This window comes from Epargyreus clarus, unplaced genomic scaffold (assembly GCF_041222505.1).
Source record: "Epargyreus clarus isolate Ecla_fem2 unplaced genomic scaffold, WU_Ecla_fem_2.2 ptg000008l, whole genome shotgun sequence".
NCBI classification, from domain to species: Eukaryota; Metazoa; Arthropoda; class Insecta; order Lepidoptera; family Hesperiidae; genus Epargyreus; species Epargyreus clarus.
The window spans coordinates 8,185,461-8,201,680 of NW_027332216.1; the positions used below are offsets into that span (position 1 = coordinate 8,185,461).

The following is a 16,220-nucleotide window of genomic DNA, read 5'->3' on the forward strand; positions in this document are numbered from 1 at the left end:
TGAACTAGGTTTGGTATTTGCATGGAACTCACAGAAGCTTAAATATTATCAGAACTAAAATAATAAAATGCCTCTACTATGATTATTACGACAACATAAAATATTTATGTGAAAATATCGTTTATTGCCTTCAAAACGTCTCTAACAATAGCATGCACAAATAATAAAAAATGAAAAACAAATACTGTAAAAGGCCAGTTTGTTTTAAAATAAATACTCACATTTTTGTATTATCTGAGCGTGCAATATTGATTGGCCACTTTTTACATAACTCAACATAAAAAACAAACGAATATTCTAAAATTAATGTTCTACATTCAAATTATTTTCACATAAAAATACTCTGAATATTCACGATAACTTTTCATATCGTTAAATTTATTGACATCTGACAGAGCAACGTTGCTTCATATACATTTTGTAACAAAAGTAGGCTCGCCAGTGAGTTTGACCACAATCTCATTTGATAGAAAGTGATGATGCGGTTAGAGAACACGCTTGCCTACAAGCAATATCGTGTAGTGTACCTTTAAATGTACTCTACAATATCTATTGGGAAATAGACGTGTCCGAGAAATTTCTTCATCAGATATTATTTTGTAACAAAAGGCGTGCGTCATATTACTTTTAAGTCTCTTATCAATTAGAATGTCTTTCTATGGAGAGTAACAAATGTAACATGACAACATAAAAACGCCAGTATTTCATTATAGAGAAAACAACTATGAATCATGTAGGCATAGATTAGTAAAGATTACTCGCTATTAACACGAAAATGTAACCTTTTGACAATTGTCACTGTCAATTATTATCGTGTTTAAAAAATATAAAAAAAATGTAGTTTTAGATCATTTACGAATGAAAGGATATTTTTCTTTGATTTCGTGTCTTAATTGCACAATTCGGCATTATTACACCATGACAGCCATTAAACGGCTGACAGAATTGTCAGCTGTTTAAGTCATTTAATGGCTTGCTTCAATTACAAGGCGGTGAGATATCTATACTTATCTATGCATGCAGGTAACCATTTTTAAATTTAATAAATATGAATGTTACGTTAAAAGTTTTTAAAGATGTGTGAAGTCTATCCGTTCTTTGTCAGTTTGGTTGAACTAAAGTATAAACCTCTTTCATTCTGAGAGAAATACCTTGCCCAGTAGGTGAACAGTAACGGGATGATTATAAAGATTTTGGATGATAAGAATTCCATAGCAAATGAAAGCTAAACCTTAAAGTGTATCTGCTAATGATTTATTTGTCTGTTTTTATAACAGGAATCAAATGTACGAGTAACAAGTCATATTTTTGTTCAATTAAATAATTAAAATAAGTAAAAGACATATATAAAATAAATATTGTATTAGCGGCTGCGCAAATACTATTGATCAATTATTTGCAGTCGCATCCGTCATGAGTTCCGTTATGTATGTCCTCATACTATCATATCCGTAACGGTTAAGATAAACTAATATATCATTAAATACACAATTGAGGACCCTTCTAAAATAGAAAATCAATACTTCCTACAACCTTACATTTAAACACTTCAAATGTAATCTATTATGTACAATGTAAATACATACATAGTTACAAACCCATATGTAAAAGTCCGAGTAGTAGAACCAAATCAAAATAATAGCATCAAAACGGAATGATCAGTCATCACGTCACAACTCATCATAGTGAAATGCACTAATGTCCGTCCGCTCATAACATCTAACATGAAAGATAATTCCGGCTCAAAGTTCGTCATTACCGCTGACAATTTGTACGATGCGTGATAGAATCGGTGACCCGTCATTATCGACAATTTACATAATGACTGGACAAACTGGTGGAAGATATCACGTGCAATACGCTCACAAAAAATGTCGCATTTGCAACAGTAACAGTAGGAGTAGAGATTTTTATTTCAATGAATGTAGTTCATCTGATATTAAATGGTCTGATATTACCGTTTCAATCAACACTAATTAAAGCAAATTTGAGTATTGAAGACTCAAAATTTTGCATTAATAGCCATTGTGTGTTCAATGTTAGACTAAATATGCTTTCGACATTTCCTAACATCAATATTACTCGAAAATTTTACTTTAAATCAATTTTTACAACTTTATAAACATTTATAGTATATTTCTTATGTTGTAAAACTTTCGCAAATTTCAGAATATCAAAACGTGTTAGAGGTATGCCTACGCCAAAACAATCAACTTGGGCTTTAATAATTAATCTAATTTTCTCCGAAATATTACTTACTTAGATAACAAAACGAAAGTGCCATTGCATAACGCGTAAGTACTTATTTTGTTAAGTGGATAACACCAAAAGTAATGTATGTTACGTGGCGTAGTGTATGTCTATTTGACGTTACGTAACCGATATCATTGCATTGTTCACCGTAATGTAATACTATAAAACTGGACCACAAAATGGCTTCTAACGTGATAACGATATCTTCGAAAACTCGTTAGAAAGGTAACCATTAATATGAGTCATTACGTTTGATTTTGATTACAAACATCAGATTTCATCAGCAAATTTAATTTAATAATAATTGTTCAATTAAGGCAACCTCGATAACATCCAAAGGCATAATGCGACTCAAAATAAACAATTTCTAAAACAAACGTCAAAACAAAACAACATGGCGTTATGTATCTGGTTACATAACGCAATCATAATCTGGTGCACATTAGAGACTGAAGAACGTGCTGCAACAAAATGAGCTTTAACATGTTTGCTTTAGCAACAAAGCATGATCATTCATCACAGTTACAGCTAAGCAAAAAGGCAGAAATGATACTAGAGACAATCCTTTTGTTTTCACATTAATGTTCACATCGCATGCCGTCCAACGACACGGAGATCGAATAGCTCGCGTCGTTTCGGCGCATCGAAATAGTGATGTGACGATCTTTGTGTTTGATCCGATTTCTAGCATCGTTATATGTACCAATTTTATTCTTTAAAAAATTAAAAGAAAGGTCAAATAATTTTGAAAATTGCCCAGCGCATTTTAACGTTTTACATATAATTAAATTAGCGAAGAAAAACCAAGATGATTATGATGATGTATGATCAACCATAATAGAATTATTATTTTCTTTGTTACTTAATGTAATGTAACACTTATTACCTCATTTACAGTAAGATGAGACGGTTCGGTACAACTTTGTATAAACTAACAAAATATTACCTTCGGCGGCTGATTAAACCAAATTGTCAAGATGATACCATAAAATGTTAGTAGCAGAAACAAAGTCTAAGTTTATACTATAAAGTCTTGATAACATTATTACGTTAATACCTAATAATAATACATGTTGTTTATTACATCGGTCCCCTTTAAAATCGGATGCTTTTTGATCGAACCAAAAATCGTGTGAAGGATGCTCGCGATCCGAACTTCAAATAATATTAATAAATATAGTTCAATAAATTAAAAAACACGCTTTTATGATAAAATCAATTAAAACTTTCGGTATTTTATTTCATTCTTTCATACATGCAGGGTAAGAAAGGATGTATGTTGATCTTTTTCTACTGAAAAACGGAGTTACTCACTGACAAACATACATGTGAATATAAAGCGTGTAAAAATCGATCCGAATCGGCGCATCACTACACCGAAATAAACACGAGTGCGTGCCGCACACTATTACCTTACCGACGAAATATTTATAAGCAATGTTCCCACTAATAAATTTGATGTACATTCAGGGACATAATAACCCCTGTCCAATTAATTTGATACGAACTCCCTCAATAATTAACGACGGATCTAAGCGTCACGATACGATTCACATGTGTTGAATCTTAACACTCGTAATCTTCTTAATCTCTATTAATTGACTATCATTTTGTTTAGATCGGTCATTACAAGCTATTAACTTGTCTTTACCAAATTTTGCTGTTTCTAAATTCCATAAACACATTACTGGATAAATCTTTGTTCTTTTAAGTTTTTAAATTTTATAGACTCTTATAATTATTTCTATAATTCTTACCTTATAGTAACCTAAAATTTGAAACTTAAAATCTGGGTGTTAAGCTTTAAAATAACTGTAATTTTCTAAACTTTATTTTTCTTCAAGCCAGTGCTTAACGTCGAAAATCACTAATAAACACTGTAATAAGGAGCATAAGCTACTTTGTGCCCTAAAAATATAGTGTACTTGTATAAAAATAGAACAATTGTGTAACGTAGCTGTGAAAAAGCTAACCCGTATGAGAAAAAGTATGAGAGAAAGTTCATTTAAAATAATAGTTGATGTAAAATTTTGTATATATAACTATAACGAAGAATTTTGTTTGGCGTCTCACCTCATTTGAATCGATTACAATTGACAAGGCGTAAAGTCAAACTTACCTTGGATATTGAAGGTACATTTCGACACCCAATACTTTCACCAAGAACACCGTTTTAACTATTCAAGTCACTCATCATTTAAATACAACTTATCGAAAAAGACACAGTAACAGACTATAAATATATTAATGGATTTGGATGAATTGTTAAGTGATATTACAGTATCACGTCAGACTTTAGATCTAGACAACTTATTTTCACATAACCCTTTAATGTCCTAGCGTTGTTAAAGCGTATGTTATCAGAATGCCAAGAGTCAGATCAATGTCCACATGACATGAAAAATGGCAGAGCTTCTAAATGTCAATAATATTTTCTTTTACTGTTAAAACAAGATTTTAATATATAATTAAAATCCTAAGCACACTAATTATAACCATTATCTGTTCTCAAACATCTTGTCATTTCATATTTTAACCCTTCAAGCCCGCATTATCCGTTATTCATCTCACATTAATCTATGCAGTTCCACAGACAGTAATAGACACACACATATGCATACTTACAACTGCCAAGGCCCCGAATAGATCTAAAATAATTTGGATTTCCGCCTGGTTGGAAACCGAACCCACGCGCCATGTCATCAAGGTGTTTTGATTCGCTAATATTTTAGATACATTACGCAATATATTGATTTAAATATAAAATTTATGCGGTAATTATAAATGAGAAGAATCAGATGGGTTTCAGTTATTAAACGTAAGCAAATTACTTAATAAACAGTCGCACTTTATAATGATAAATTGGTCAGTTGAAAAAAACGTTTTTAGGTTAGGATAGGTTAGAGTTTTCTCTGCTAGCCGATTGTAAAATTTTCCTGAGTTAGAACTAAGTAATAATTTAGCAACGCAACTGTTTATTAAATAGATACATAATATTCTTACCTAACGAATATTTTGCTAACCGTTTAAATAATAGCCATCATAAACTACGAGTATTAAGCCTGCATTTTAAACGTGAAATTAAAACGCAAAACCTCATTCTAACGTATAGTGAAGTAAATGACTAGAGTTTCACAACTACGACCACAAGCCGCTGTGGTGGATGCAGTCTAACTGCATATTGTACGTAGCTTTTACTTTGAAGCATTTGAAAATCGAATGATAAAAGGCATTTAAAATTGTTAGTCTGTTTAGAAATTATAAAAGGAGAATTTTTAGAAGTATTATTTATAGTATTTGGTTAATTAACCCACAAATATTGTAGATTTAAAAATAAATCCTTATTTATATTTCTTGTTACATTCAACATTTATGGACCGTTAACGTTTTATTTTTATCTTAAAGAGTACGATCTATCACTTGTATAAAATAGAGATCGAGATCTTCCGCTCCGGTAGGAACTTTTCTATTAAATGGTTTAAATAAATATTTTCCTACAAAGTTACGTAGAATATAGTTTAATAGTAGTATTTTTCTGGTAGTATTATTTTTTATGTAAGTGTATAAAAACTTTTAAAAATACTGTTAACAGTACTTTAAGTTTTACTACTTATATAATATTAACAATATTATTTATTACGGGGTATTTATACAATTTATAACAATGACAAGACAAAATTAGAACTTTAGAAGCCAATGTTAATATTGAAATGAGATAAGAGCATTTAGAAATCTGCAGGTACTAGATTTGCAGTACGGCAGACAGACAATGCCCACGCAAATTGGATTGCCGGTGCCCCAAGGATCGGAGTCTCGTAATTGGCTGTTCAGTCACGAGCCGACTGCAATCTTGACCCGCAGACCATAAGACAAGGAACATATTTCATAACACAATACTCCAGTAATAAGGCATCTTGCAATCGATGTTTGAAAAGCACAAAGTTTTAATTACTTCGTGTTAACAAAGTAGGGCAAAAGCCAGCCTACGAGACTATTAAAAGTTTGTACTAGCTAAGTAGCTAGAGTGCTAGTTCAGTCAATTTACTTCATATTTTTATTTTCCAATTAACAGTATCTTATTTATCGAAAATTCTATATAATAAAATATAAAAAATAAACCCACTATTATGAGGCGTCCGCCATTTGGATTTGGATCATTCTAATCTAAGCTAATCGTAGATTGTCATCCAAATCAAAACGTGTATGCAAATTTTCAGCTCAATCGGTTTGGTTTAAGTGGCTCAAAATTCAATCGCAAATTTGACCACGTAACAACTCAAAAAAAGCAAGAATTTGTAAAATCTTGCTTTCAATCATGCAGATACAGACTGAGTACAACGTCTCCACGTACTTCAAAGCGAATATTTAATTCGTTTACGTTCATTGCAAATATCAAGTCAATCCACTTTCAGTTACAAGTTTAGTTTCCAATATAGAAGATTTTCTGGTGGCTTTGGCGCTACTCCCGAGCCATTAGGATGTTGGCAAGACGCCAACTCTCGAGGTGCGAGTATATTTGTAAGCTTAACATTCAAGGAAGTGTGGAATCTTGGAATAGAACTTCATGTGGAATGATGAGCCCGACTCAATAAATAAGGCGAGGATTTTCTCCTCAAAAAGAACATCTAAATTGGGATTAAGGCCATAAATTAGATTAGAGTATTTTAAACTCCTCGTTGACTTTACAAATTAAATAGGATGAAGGATAATTAGTAACTACTTATTTTCTGTAAGCAAAAAAATATTTTTATACAATGACAAATCTTTATAGACTGAATGCACTTATGTAACTTCTTATTTTGGAAGAGGTCGAACCAACAGATTTAAACGGCGATTTCTCTAAAAGATAGGACCTTACCGGGAAGCCGTATGGCTTCGTTTTATGTCGGAAATATTAATTATGCTTATAGAAATTACAAAATCCTATGGGCAGAGAGCACAAACAAATTTACAAAGATCGAGCGATTAATGAGCCACTACAAAATGTAATGTCTTAGATCTATGTGTAAACTATCATTAACCGAATCATGCAAGACTTACTTTCAACAATTAAACATTATGACTCTCCCTTCGGTATATATTTATGAAGTCGCCCTGATGGTAAAACGTGACATTCAACATTATGATAAAATGATATCTAATAGGCATAATAATAAATTAATAAATTTGTACTCAAGGACTAAGCTGTTCCACGACAGTATATTTTGTATGGGCCCTAGGATATACAATGCTCTACCTATTCATATCAAGAGTAAAAGTGAATTTGACTTTAAAAAATCACTAAAAACATTTTTGACATAAAAAGCCTATTATTGTATTAAAGATTTTTTTGAAGACTGTTGTAATAAAAGATTATAATTAACGTTAATAATAAACGATTGGTATTTTATGATGACAATATTGAAATGTAAATTTTGACAATTGATAATAATTAATGACATAATTATAAAAATAATTTATTCGAATTTATTTGTAATCAAAATTTCTAAATTTGCATGCCTCGACAGGTGGAACTTGGCGAACTTATATACCTTTACTGTTATTTTATGTCTTACCCATGTTCTTGCAAATAAATATATTTGAATTTGATTTGAATTTGAAAAAATTACCTTACTGATTTGCTGCTGCAAATGCAATTAACTTAAAAAAAAAACGGTTCGGTCTCAGAAGCGATTCTACTTCTAAGTACGCCTCGTGTATTTCTCGTATTTACCACACCATAAATTAAAACAGTTTTTTACCACACTCTTGAAATTAGAACACTGTCGCTGAACACTGCAGTTTTAAGTAGAAAGCGGGCAATTGCAATCAAAGTCCTTGTCAGCTCAGGAATTTTTTGAGCGCAATAACTCTGATGCAGCAACGTACGGCGCACACAACAGTTTCGCAAGCCGCGCCGATATTGACCGACAAACCGCTCTGGAGGACACCACTGTTTACCGAACTCTGGAAATTTTCGCTTGCGCCACATAAAACTCAAGCATTCATTGGAAAACATGCAAATTTATTTAACTATTCTCGCTACTCGCCAGATGTTAGAGCAACTATCACTAATCTCCCCGTCAGTGGTTTATATGAAAGTTAAATCCGCGTCTTATCCGCTTCGTGTACAAACAGATTTACTGCGCATTCTGTTGTTATAAAAGTGCGGCAAATCAAACGATTGAAACGATTATTTTTCAAGACTTATTCTTAATGCCTACATGAATTGACTCAATTTTAATCAAATGTTGAATACCACTAAAATACCTTCAGTAATATGGTCTTAAATGGCAGTTCTTACGTAACGAAACAGCCCACACAATCACTTGACCAAAGGACAACTAGTTTGTTTTTTCAAACGACCAACCTCGTATCGTTTGACGAACGCGATGTACGCGATTGCACGCGTATTTGAACTTTAGAAACTATTAGGTACAACAATATCCGTGCAACACATTCGCTTGTCCAAAGGACGGCCAGTTTTTTGGTCAATGTCCATGTAAGCGCTTACGACGGCACGTATTGTACTTCGTTTGTTTGATGCCTTGTTGAAAGCAATGATACGTGAAGTGATTGGTTAATCGTTAGAAAAATAATTTTCAGTAAAAGTAATTGTCGGACTTCGATATCATTTTGGAATATACGTCATTATATGTTTGACGTGTTTATCCTACGTCAGCAATATAAAAATGATGGTCACTGACTAAAAATCTTACGCTCGTAATTCATAATCACCAATCCAATGTTACCAAAGATCGAAAGACAATGTCTGCCTACTAAAAATTGTAGTACTTTGGAAGCCAAAAAATATTTATAATATCAATCAACAATAAGTTACCTATTACCTACATAAAATTTCATATATTTAGTAACTATAATTGTAAATAAATATAATATTGTAAAGGGAATAAATAAATAAACATTGACATGAAACTGCGAAAAAAAAAGCAACAATAATGGTCCTATATGTGCATTACTTTTTTTACTTAGACAATCCAATAGAAACACTTCGCTCACTTGAACTCCAACCAATATGTAGTTTCATTCCGTATGGTATAGAGGTGAGATGTGCAAACTCAGTCGAGTCTCGAAGCATGCCACATCGTATTGTGTGTCACAAGCGTGCACCGACCTACACGGACCTCGTCTCTATGTAGGACGTCGAACAAGTACGGCCGATTTAGTTTCACATTGCGACAACAATATGTAGAGCTTAACATGACGAAGTTTGACGCTAAAATAGTAACAATACGTAACTCAGTTCATAGTATTCTGTCTTTGATTTGATCCTAATGTAACATATAATACATTTGGCCCAATATTATAGTTTATGCAAGCATACGTCATGCTTATAATACTTATATAGCGATAGCGGCATCGCGAAAAAATCGCTGAACTAACATAAAAAAGAACATAACTATAGTACACGGTCGAACATACCTATAAGACAAAGCAGGCTAACAGATAAATATATTTTACCAGAAATTATTTTTAATGATATCTACAAAACTTCTAAAACTAGCAGGATGGGAGCAGTTCAAGCCGATATTTCAGCTTTAATTGGTATATAATCTCCTCTTTAGACGCTTTTATTTCCGAATCTAGAATAATAAGTCACACGTGCAAACGTATTGTAACTATTCTTTGTAGGGTGTCAAACCAGTTATGACTGGCCTGAGAAACTGAACAGTAGACTTCATATGTCCGTTCGTTTTTGTAACCTCAACCCCATTCCGATCATATTGACATTACTCGCGCGTCCACCTACTATTAACTGACAGAGGTAAGGATGCCCGGTACGATATAACACATTACAAAAATATATGAACGTATCGTATCAAATTATGCCGATATTTTATTTGTGTTCTTACAATGCACATATTGGACATACTGTTATTGGTAATAACAGTAATAACTATATTTTTTATATAAGAAAAGAAGCTTGCTTTTTGTTGTTTAAATATTTTATTTTTGCGCAGGTACAATTGCACTGTAAAACATATTTTCACGAATGAAAAAATAAAAGCACATTTTATTCTCAAAAATAAAAACGCTTAAATATGGCTTCGCATACACTTGCTTCATCACATAACGAAACGCACGCGATACGGTTACGATTATATCATATAACCATAACTAATGGAAACAATATCGAGTATCGAGACAAGTGCATTCAATAGGATTACGGGTTATATTTAGTGTGTTTCGAAGGTGGTAGAACCCTTTGTGGTGCGACTCCGGCGGCACCACCGCCACACCTATTTCTACCTAATAACAGCAGTGTTAGGCGCTGCTGTGTTCCGGTTTGAAGGGTGTGGTAAGGGAGACAGACTTTTACGAGGCGTTCCAGCTTAGTCCTCAGGGGTAGCAGCGCATGTGGCGCATGTGGCTGTGGGCGACCTCAGGTAGGAATACCTTATCCTATCTGGGGTTGATTAAAGATATCCATGGGCGGCAGTAGCCACTTACCATCAGGTGGACTGCATGCTCGTCTGCTACTCTTATATTATAAAAAAAAAAAATATCGAAACAATAGACTTGGACATCCCTACGAAGAATGTCATGCTTACAAAAAGCTACTAATCTAGACCCACGTCGCTACCACTTTCCACCATGTGATCGGATCAAACCAGTCTCATCTATGCACTTACTAGCGTCAATGCTCATATTATCTACACATGCTCTCCAACCAGTTTTAATTATGCCAACCGGTAATTGTTAAGAGTTTAAAATAATGAAATTTACGTCATTTTATTTTATCTATCCTTTTCCAGATTTACTTTTTCAATGTGATGTAAAAATATTTTGATTGAATCTGAATTCAACGAAAGATAATTGGTTAAAGATTAGACATCAAAAGATTGAGAATTAAGGGTAAAAAATGCCGATTCCTACCATGCATTAAAGAGATGTTTTTTTAACTAACTACGTGCCAGGCATAACAATAAAATCCACATAAAAATAAATTCAACTTTCTTTTATTCAAATGCCGAAAAGTAATCACAGTTTCAATTTCATAGCTAATCATAGTGATATTAAATTCATCTTATTTTCTTTTGAATACGAAATGTAAAAAATATAATTGTGTTGTGCCAATTTTTGATTAAAAAAATAGAACGAACCTAAAATGGTGTAGGCAAAATTTAAATTAAATAATAACAGATTAGTATTACACTCACATAAAACTAATAATATGTATATCATCATATCATTATAATATAATATTAGTATACACAATACATTAGTGCAACTAACACGCGTTTACTAAATACGGATGTAAATTATTATATTTAAGTATGCATTTGGTGAATGACCTTGTTTTGTGAATATATTACACATACTTATATTATACGTTACAAGGCTGTTTGTATAATACCTCGTTCGCATTTATATCATTAAGACAAAACAAAATTATGTTGTGAATTTTACAAAAACAAAAGCCCTTTTGGAGGAAGAAACCGAGTAGTAATTCACCCATGAGACTGTCGTCACTTATTGAGATAATTAATTATTATAACAATGTGACTATTTGTACAGGTACTGGACTAATAAATTATATTTATTCGTACATTTATTCAATTTTTTTTTCTTTAAACAATGTGAGAAATTATTTTTTTTTTTAAATATATTTATTCGTACATTTATTCAATTGGTTAGGTTAGGTTAGGTTTTTTTTTTTTACTTTAAACCTCCGGCATATAGGGGTTAGGTTAGGTTAGGTTAGGTTTCAAAAAACAATTTTTTTTTTTGGTTTCTTTGTTTTTGAGATTTCTCAAAATCTACCGGTTCGAATCGGATAATAATAAATTGTTTGTCCAGTACCCGTATTAATAATTATAAATTATTCGTACGGTAACCGTATTAATAATTATAAATTGTTCGTACAGTACCTGTATTAATAGACTCAGCCTTATTATAAAGGGTAGGTTTTGATCGGGTTAGATTAGAAAGGTTATGTTGAAAATGTCGATACTATACATCCATATTTTATGTCAAAGATAATTTCAAAGTACAGTAAGTAGACATAAAACTTTATGACTAAACAGTCCTAAGGGATAATAAATGCAACGCGTAGACGACAGAATTCTAGATAGCAATTCTATATTACGCGGGTATTTGGGTATCGATATCCATTGACTTCCACTATGTCAGTAGAACACTATGTGTACACATCTACAAGCCTACTTGAATTTCTCAAACATAAACATAGTGTTTGCGAATATGTTTAGCAACTTTCATTTCGAAGGTCACCAAATCCACTCGCAATGCTTTCAGAGTCCGACATGAATTGCTAATGCTAAGATGAAGAGTAGGATATTGTGTTCATAAATATGCACGTTGCGTTGCATGACAATCGTACGGATCAAAGCATGCACACGTAACTCATATTAAACAGTGTTATGAAATAAGTGTCAATATTATTTATTGAGAATAACAATCAGGAACAGTTCAAAACAGTGTACTCATCCTCTCGTGACAATGTAGGTATGCAATAAATGCGTGTGACCGTCTAAGTTATCTTAGAAAGATTTCAACGAACGATGGCAAAATGCGTGCGAAGATAGCAGTTTCATTAAGATAAGTAGGTGGGTAGTTACATTGTATTATATTTTACAATCAGCTCAAAGCTCATCTAACGCGATGTTGCACCGATACCATATGCCAAGGTAATACCTACGCACGCCTCACGAAACGATTTGCCTTTCTCCAAATCCGCGTATGTTAATATGACCGACTAAACGAAAACGTTTCTAGTAATTTCAATCGTTGCCATAAAGGATCCAGATATGTTAGGACCTCTACGAGTATTTTCGTCTCGTAAAGAAGTATCATGAGAAGATATCACTAATAATGAAACAAATCTTCGTTTTTGATTTCCAGATATCGATTTAATTGCTCCTTCGGAGCGGTGGCTGCAATTTCAGTAGTAATGCTACAATGTAGGAAAAACATGCATTAACTTCCGCACCTGAGAGGAATGGGCTGAAAGGGGAAGCGGTGCGCAGGCGGATGTGGCGCCACAATGGGCGCAGGCGGCGGCACCGCTACCGGCACGGGGTGCACCGGCGGCGGCAGAGTGCTGTACGGCGGCGGAGGCACGCTCTCGAGCAGATCCGGAGCACGAGGAGCTCGCGCACGGCGAGCTCGCCGCCGCCGCGCTGGTTCCTCCGTCTGGCACTCCGCGGTGGCGACACTCCTCTCGCGTTCCGTCTGCACTGCACTGTTCACGTTGCCACCGGAGGGCGCATCTTGCACATGCACTATGTTCACATTGCACACGTTCTGACGACTCGGCTCGCCCGGCACGCGCACCGAGACCGAGTCGGACTTGCGCAGCGGGGCGGGCGCCGGCACGGGCAGCCGCATCTCGTGGCGGGGAGTAGTCGCGCGGTACGACGCGCGCGCATGACGACCGCCGTTCGGCGACTGGGGCGAGTGGGGCGCGCGCGCCGCGTCCCCCGCCGCGCCGAAGCACGCGCCCGCAAGAGCGCCATCGGTGCGCGAGCGCAAGAGGGGCGGCGAACGGCACTCGTAGGGCTGCCACAAGAGAGAGGAAAGCGCCTCGGCGGCGGACAGCGGCACGCTCATCTCGCCACCGCGCTGCGCTGCCGCGCCAGCGCCGTCACCCGCCACCCGCCACCGCCACAACCTAGACAACATAGTCATTTTTAGAATAAAGTCCTATACCATAGAAATGTTAATTGCAAATTATACACAATATTACCAATACCCTACACGCCACGTTATAACAATGAACTTTATAACCTAAAGGTTTTTAATTACTAATTTCACTTCAAGGCAAAGTTTTTAATTACAGGGGCTTTGTGAGACCGCAAAAGATCTCCGATATTAGTCTAGACCAATGCTAAAATGTATGCTGTTCATTAAAACTAAGAAGACGGATTGCTTTAGTTTAGAGTATTAAACAACTCGTCACTGTAACTAGTAGAAGTGGAATACATCAATGTCCAGTACTTAGTTAACTTTGCAACATTATTATTTAGTCCTGATTTCATTATGCTCAACCTGAAAGTAAATGCAAGGATAATTAATTATTTATGAATAATTTAAAATCTTATATAATAATAGAACATAAAGCTATATGGCCAGCTATATGCTATATGTTAATAGCTAAATTGTAGTGGATATAATCCAGACCAGACAGTTTTAATTTACGAAAGTATAATTAAAGCATTAAAAGAGGTAAGTATAAAACGAAAAGCCGATTTCATAATCTGTGCGAAATATTTAATCGTTTTACTCTATCTATTCATTCGTTTAATGTATCAAAACGAGTAAAAAGGATCTGAAAAATCACAGCTGCCAAGTTTCAGGGAAAATTGTAATGCAATGCAGGCGGCCACGAGTCGTACTTATTACTTGTCCTGCAGCAGAAATAGTACAACAAAACAATAATCAAGCAATCAATGGTTGCAGTACTTGGGATTGGTTAAGTAGTAATTCATTTTTAATTAGTTTCTTTACACTACTTATGAGACTAATTACGGGAGTGTTTATTTACTAATCTTATTTTTCATATTTCATATATTAAGGAAAACATATATATTTTTTAATTTTAATGAATATTGACAACTAAAAGAAAATTATTATATTAGTTTTAGTAATTTCATTTAAAAATTAATATTGTATTTTTGATTTTGGCAACCCTAACTATGACAGAGGAAGTCTTTCCATTTGTAAATTTCCTTATTTTGTTCTATGGCAGCATAATAACAGGATAGTACAACTATTGAACAAATAACACAAGTATCTACGTAACGCAATAGAGGAGTGACAGTTTAGTGGTTGAACTCGGTCTCTTAGGAGTCCGAGGTTCAAATCACATACGCGCAACTCTAAAATTTAAAGTCCTGTGCGTATAACAAATTAATGACCACTTACCGTAATGGATGGATAAGGACACCTAAGAGATTCTTAGAATTGTTTTCAAAGGTGCGAAAAGACTACCATTTCGCAGTCAGACAACGGTAAACAAACCTCTCTTAATCGAACGTAATATTAACCAATTCATATCGTAATAGATGCCGTATTCAACGTCCAAAATTGACGACAATTTGATTAGATGCTAAAATCCGTTCAATTATATCATTCCACATGTTGGTACTTTCACGGCATGCAATCAATCGTGTCAACCTACATAAGAAAGGTCTTTGAAGCCTCATTCGGTTCAGTGCTTTCTTTCATTACGTAACTCGAGTTCGCTCGGCTGCCTCTCATGCTTGACGCTAATCTTTTGTTAGCCGCTTGCCTTGCTTCTTTCTCAGAGGTTTGCATCACTACGCCCCTACCTTTACTAAAGTACTCGCTTTGAACCATTGTACAGACTTTTTATCTGGCTTTTTGTAAACATAATAAGCCTCGGATTTTTCTTTTAGTATTCGAAAATCTGACTCGAATATAAATGTACTTGTTTCTTATGCGTTCCAAACTGACCCATACCTAATACTGTTTTACCTAAATCAACATATGATTTTTTATGATAAAACATCTACATCATATAATTAATAAGTAGGTAAATATAAAGATATATTCTTTAATATGGATTTACGTCCGAAATAAATTATTATTATTATTTAATAATAAAAAGACAACATATCATTAACAATATTCTTATATGACATGTGCATGGAGCCCGCGGCGGAACGATCACCACTCACCAGTCAACATACCGGACATACATGCAGTGGGTTCCGGGTTCCAGGCCAGACAGATATCTAAATGATGATTTTAGGTTTCTGTTCTAAGTCTGGGTGTTTGTCTATTCGTCTTTGCGTGCACCCATGACACAGAGAATCCTTTTTTTTACGAGCGGGAAACCTTCAAAAGATACCCGACGCCATGGGAGTGACGCCTGGTTATGTGGGACTTTTACCGCACGAAAACCCCCCCGGTGGCCGTCCTCAGCGCTGGGTAGAGGACTTCGAGATCTCCAAAGGAACACAACCGGAGTCCTCTTAGCGCAT

The 16,220-nt window shown here is 34.6% G+C and overlaps 1 protein-coding gene across 1 annotated transcript in view; it reads right to left on the reverse strand.

The window, feature by feature from the left end:
* LOC140744315 (uncharacterized) overlaps nt 1-16,220 on the reverse strand; it is a 176,534-nt gene that overhangs the window by 120,887 nt on the left and 39,427 nt on the right. The window contains exon 2 of the mRNA XM_073075874.1: nt 13,205-13,885. Within this exon, the coding sequence (XP_072931975.1) occupies nt 13,205-13,824 (620 nt within the window). The 5' untranslated portion in view covers nt 13,825-13,885. The remainder of the gene's footprint in view (nt 1-13,204; nt 13,886-16,220) is intronic.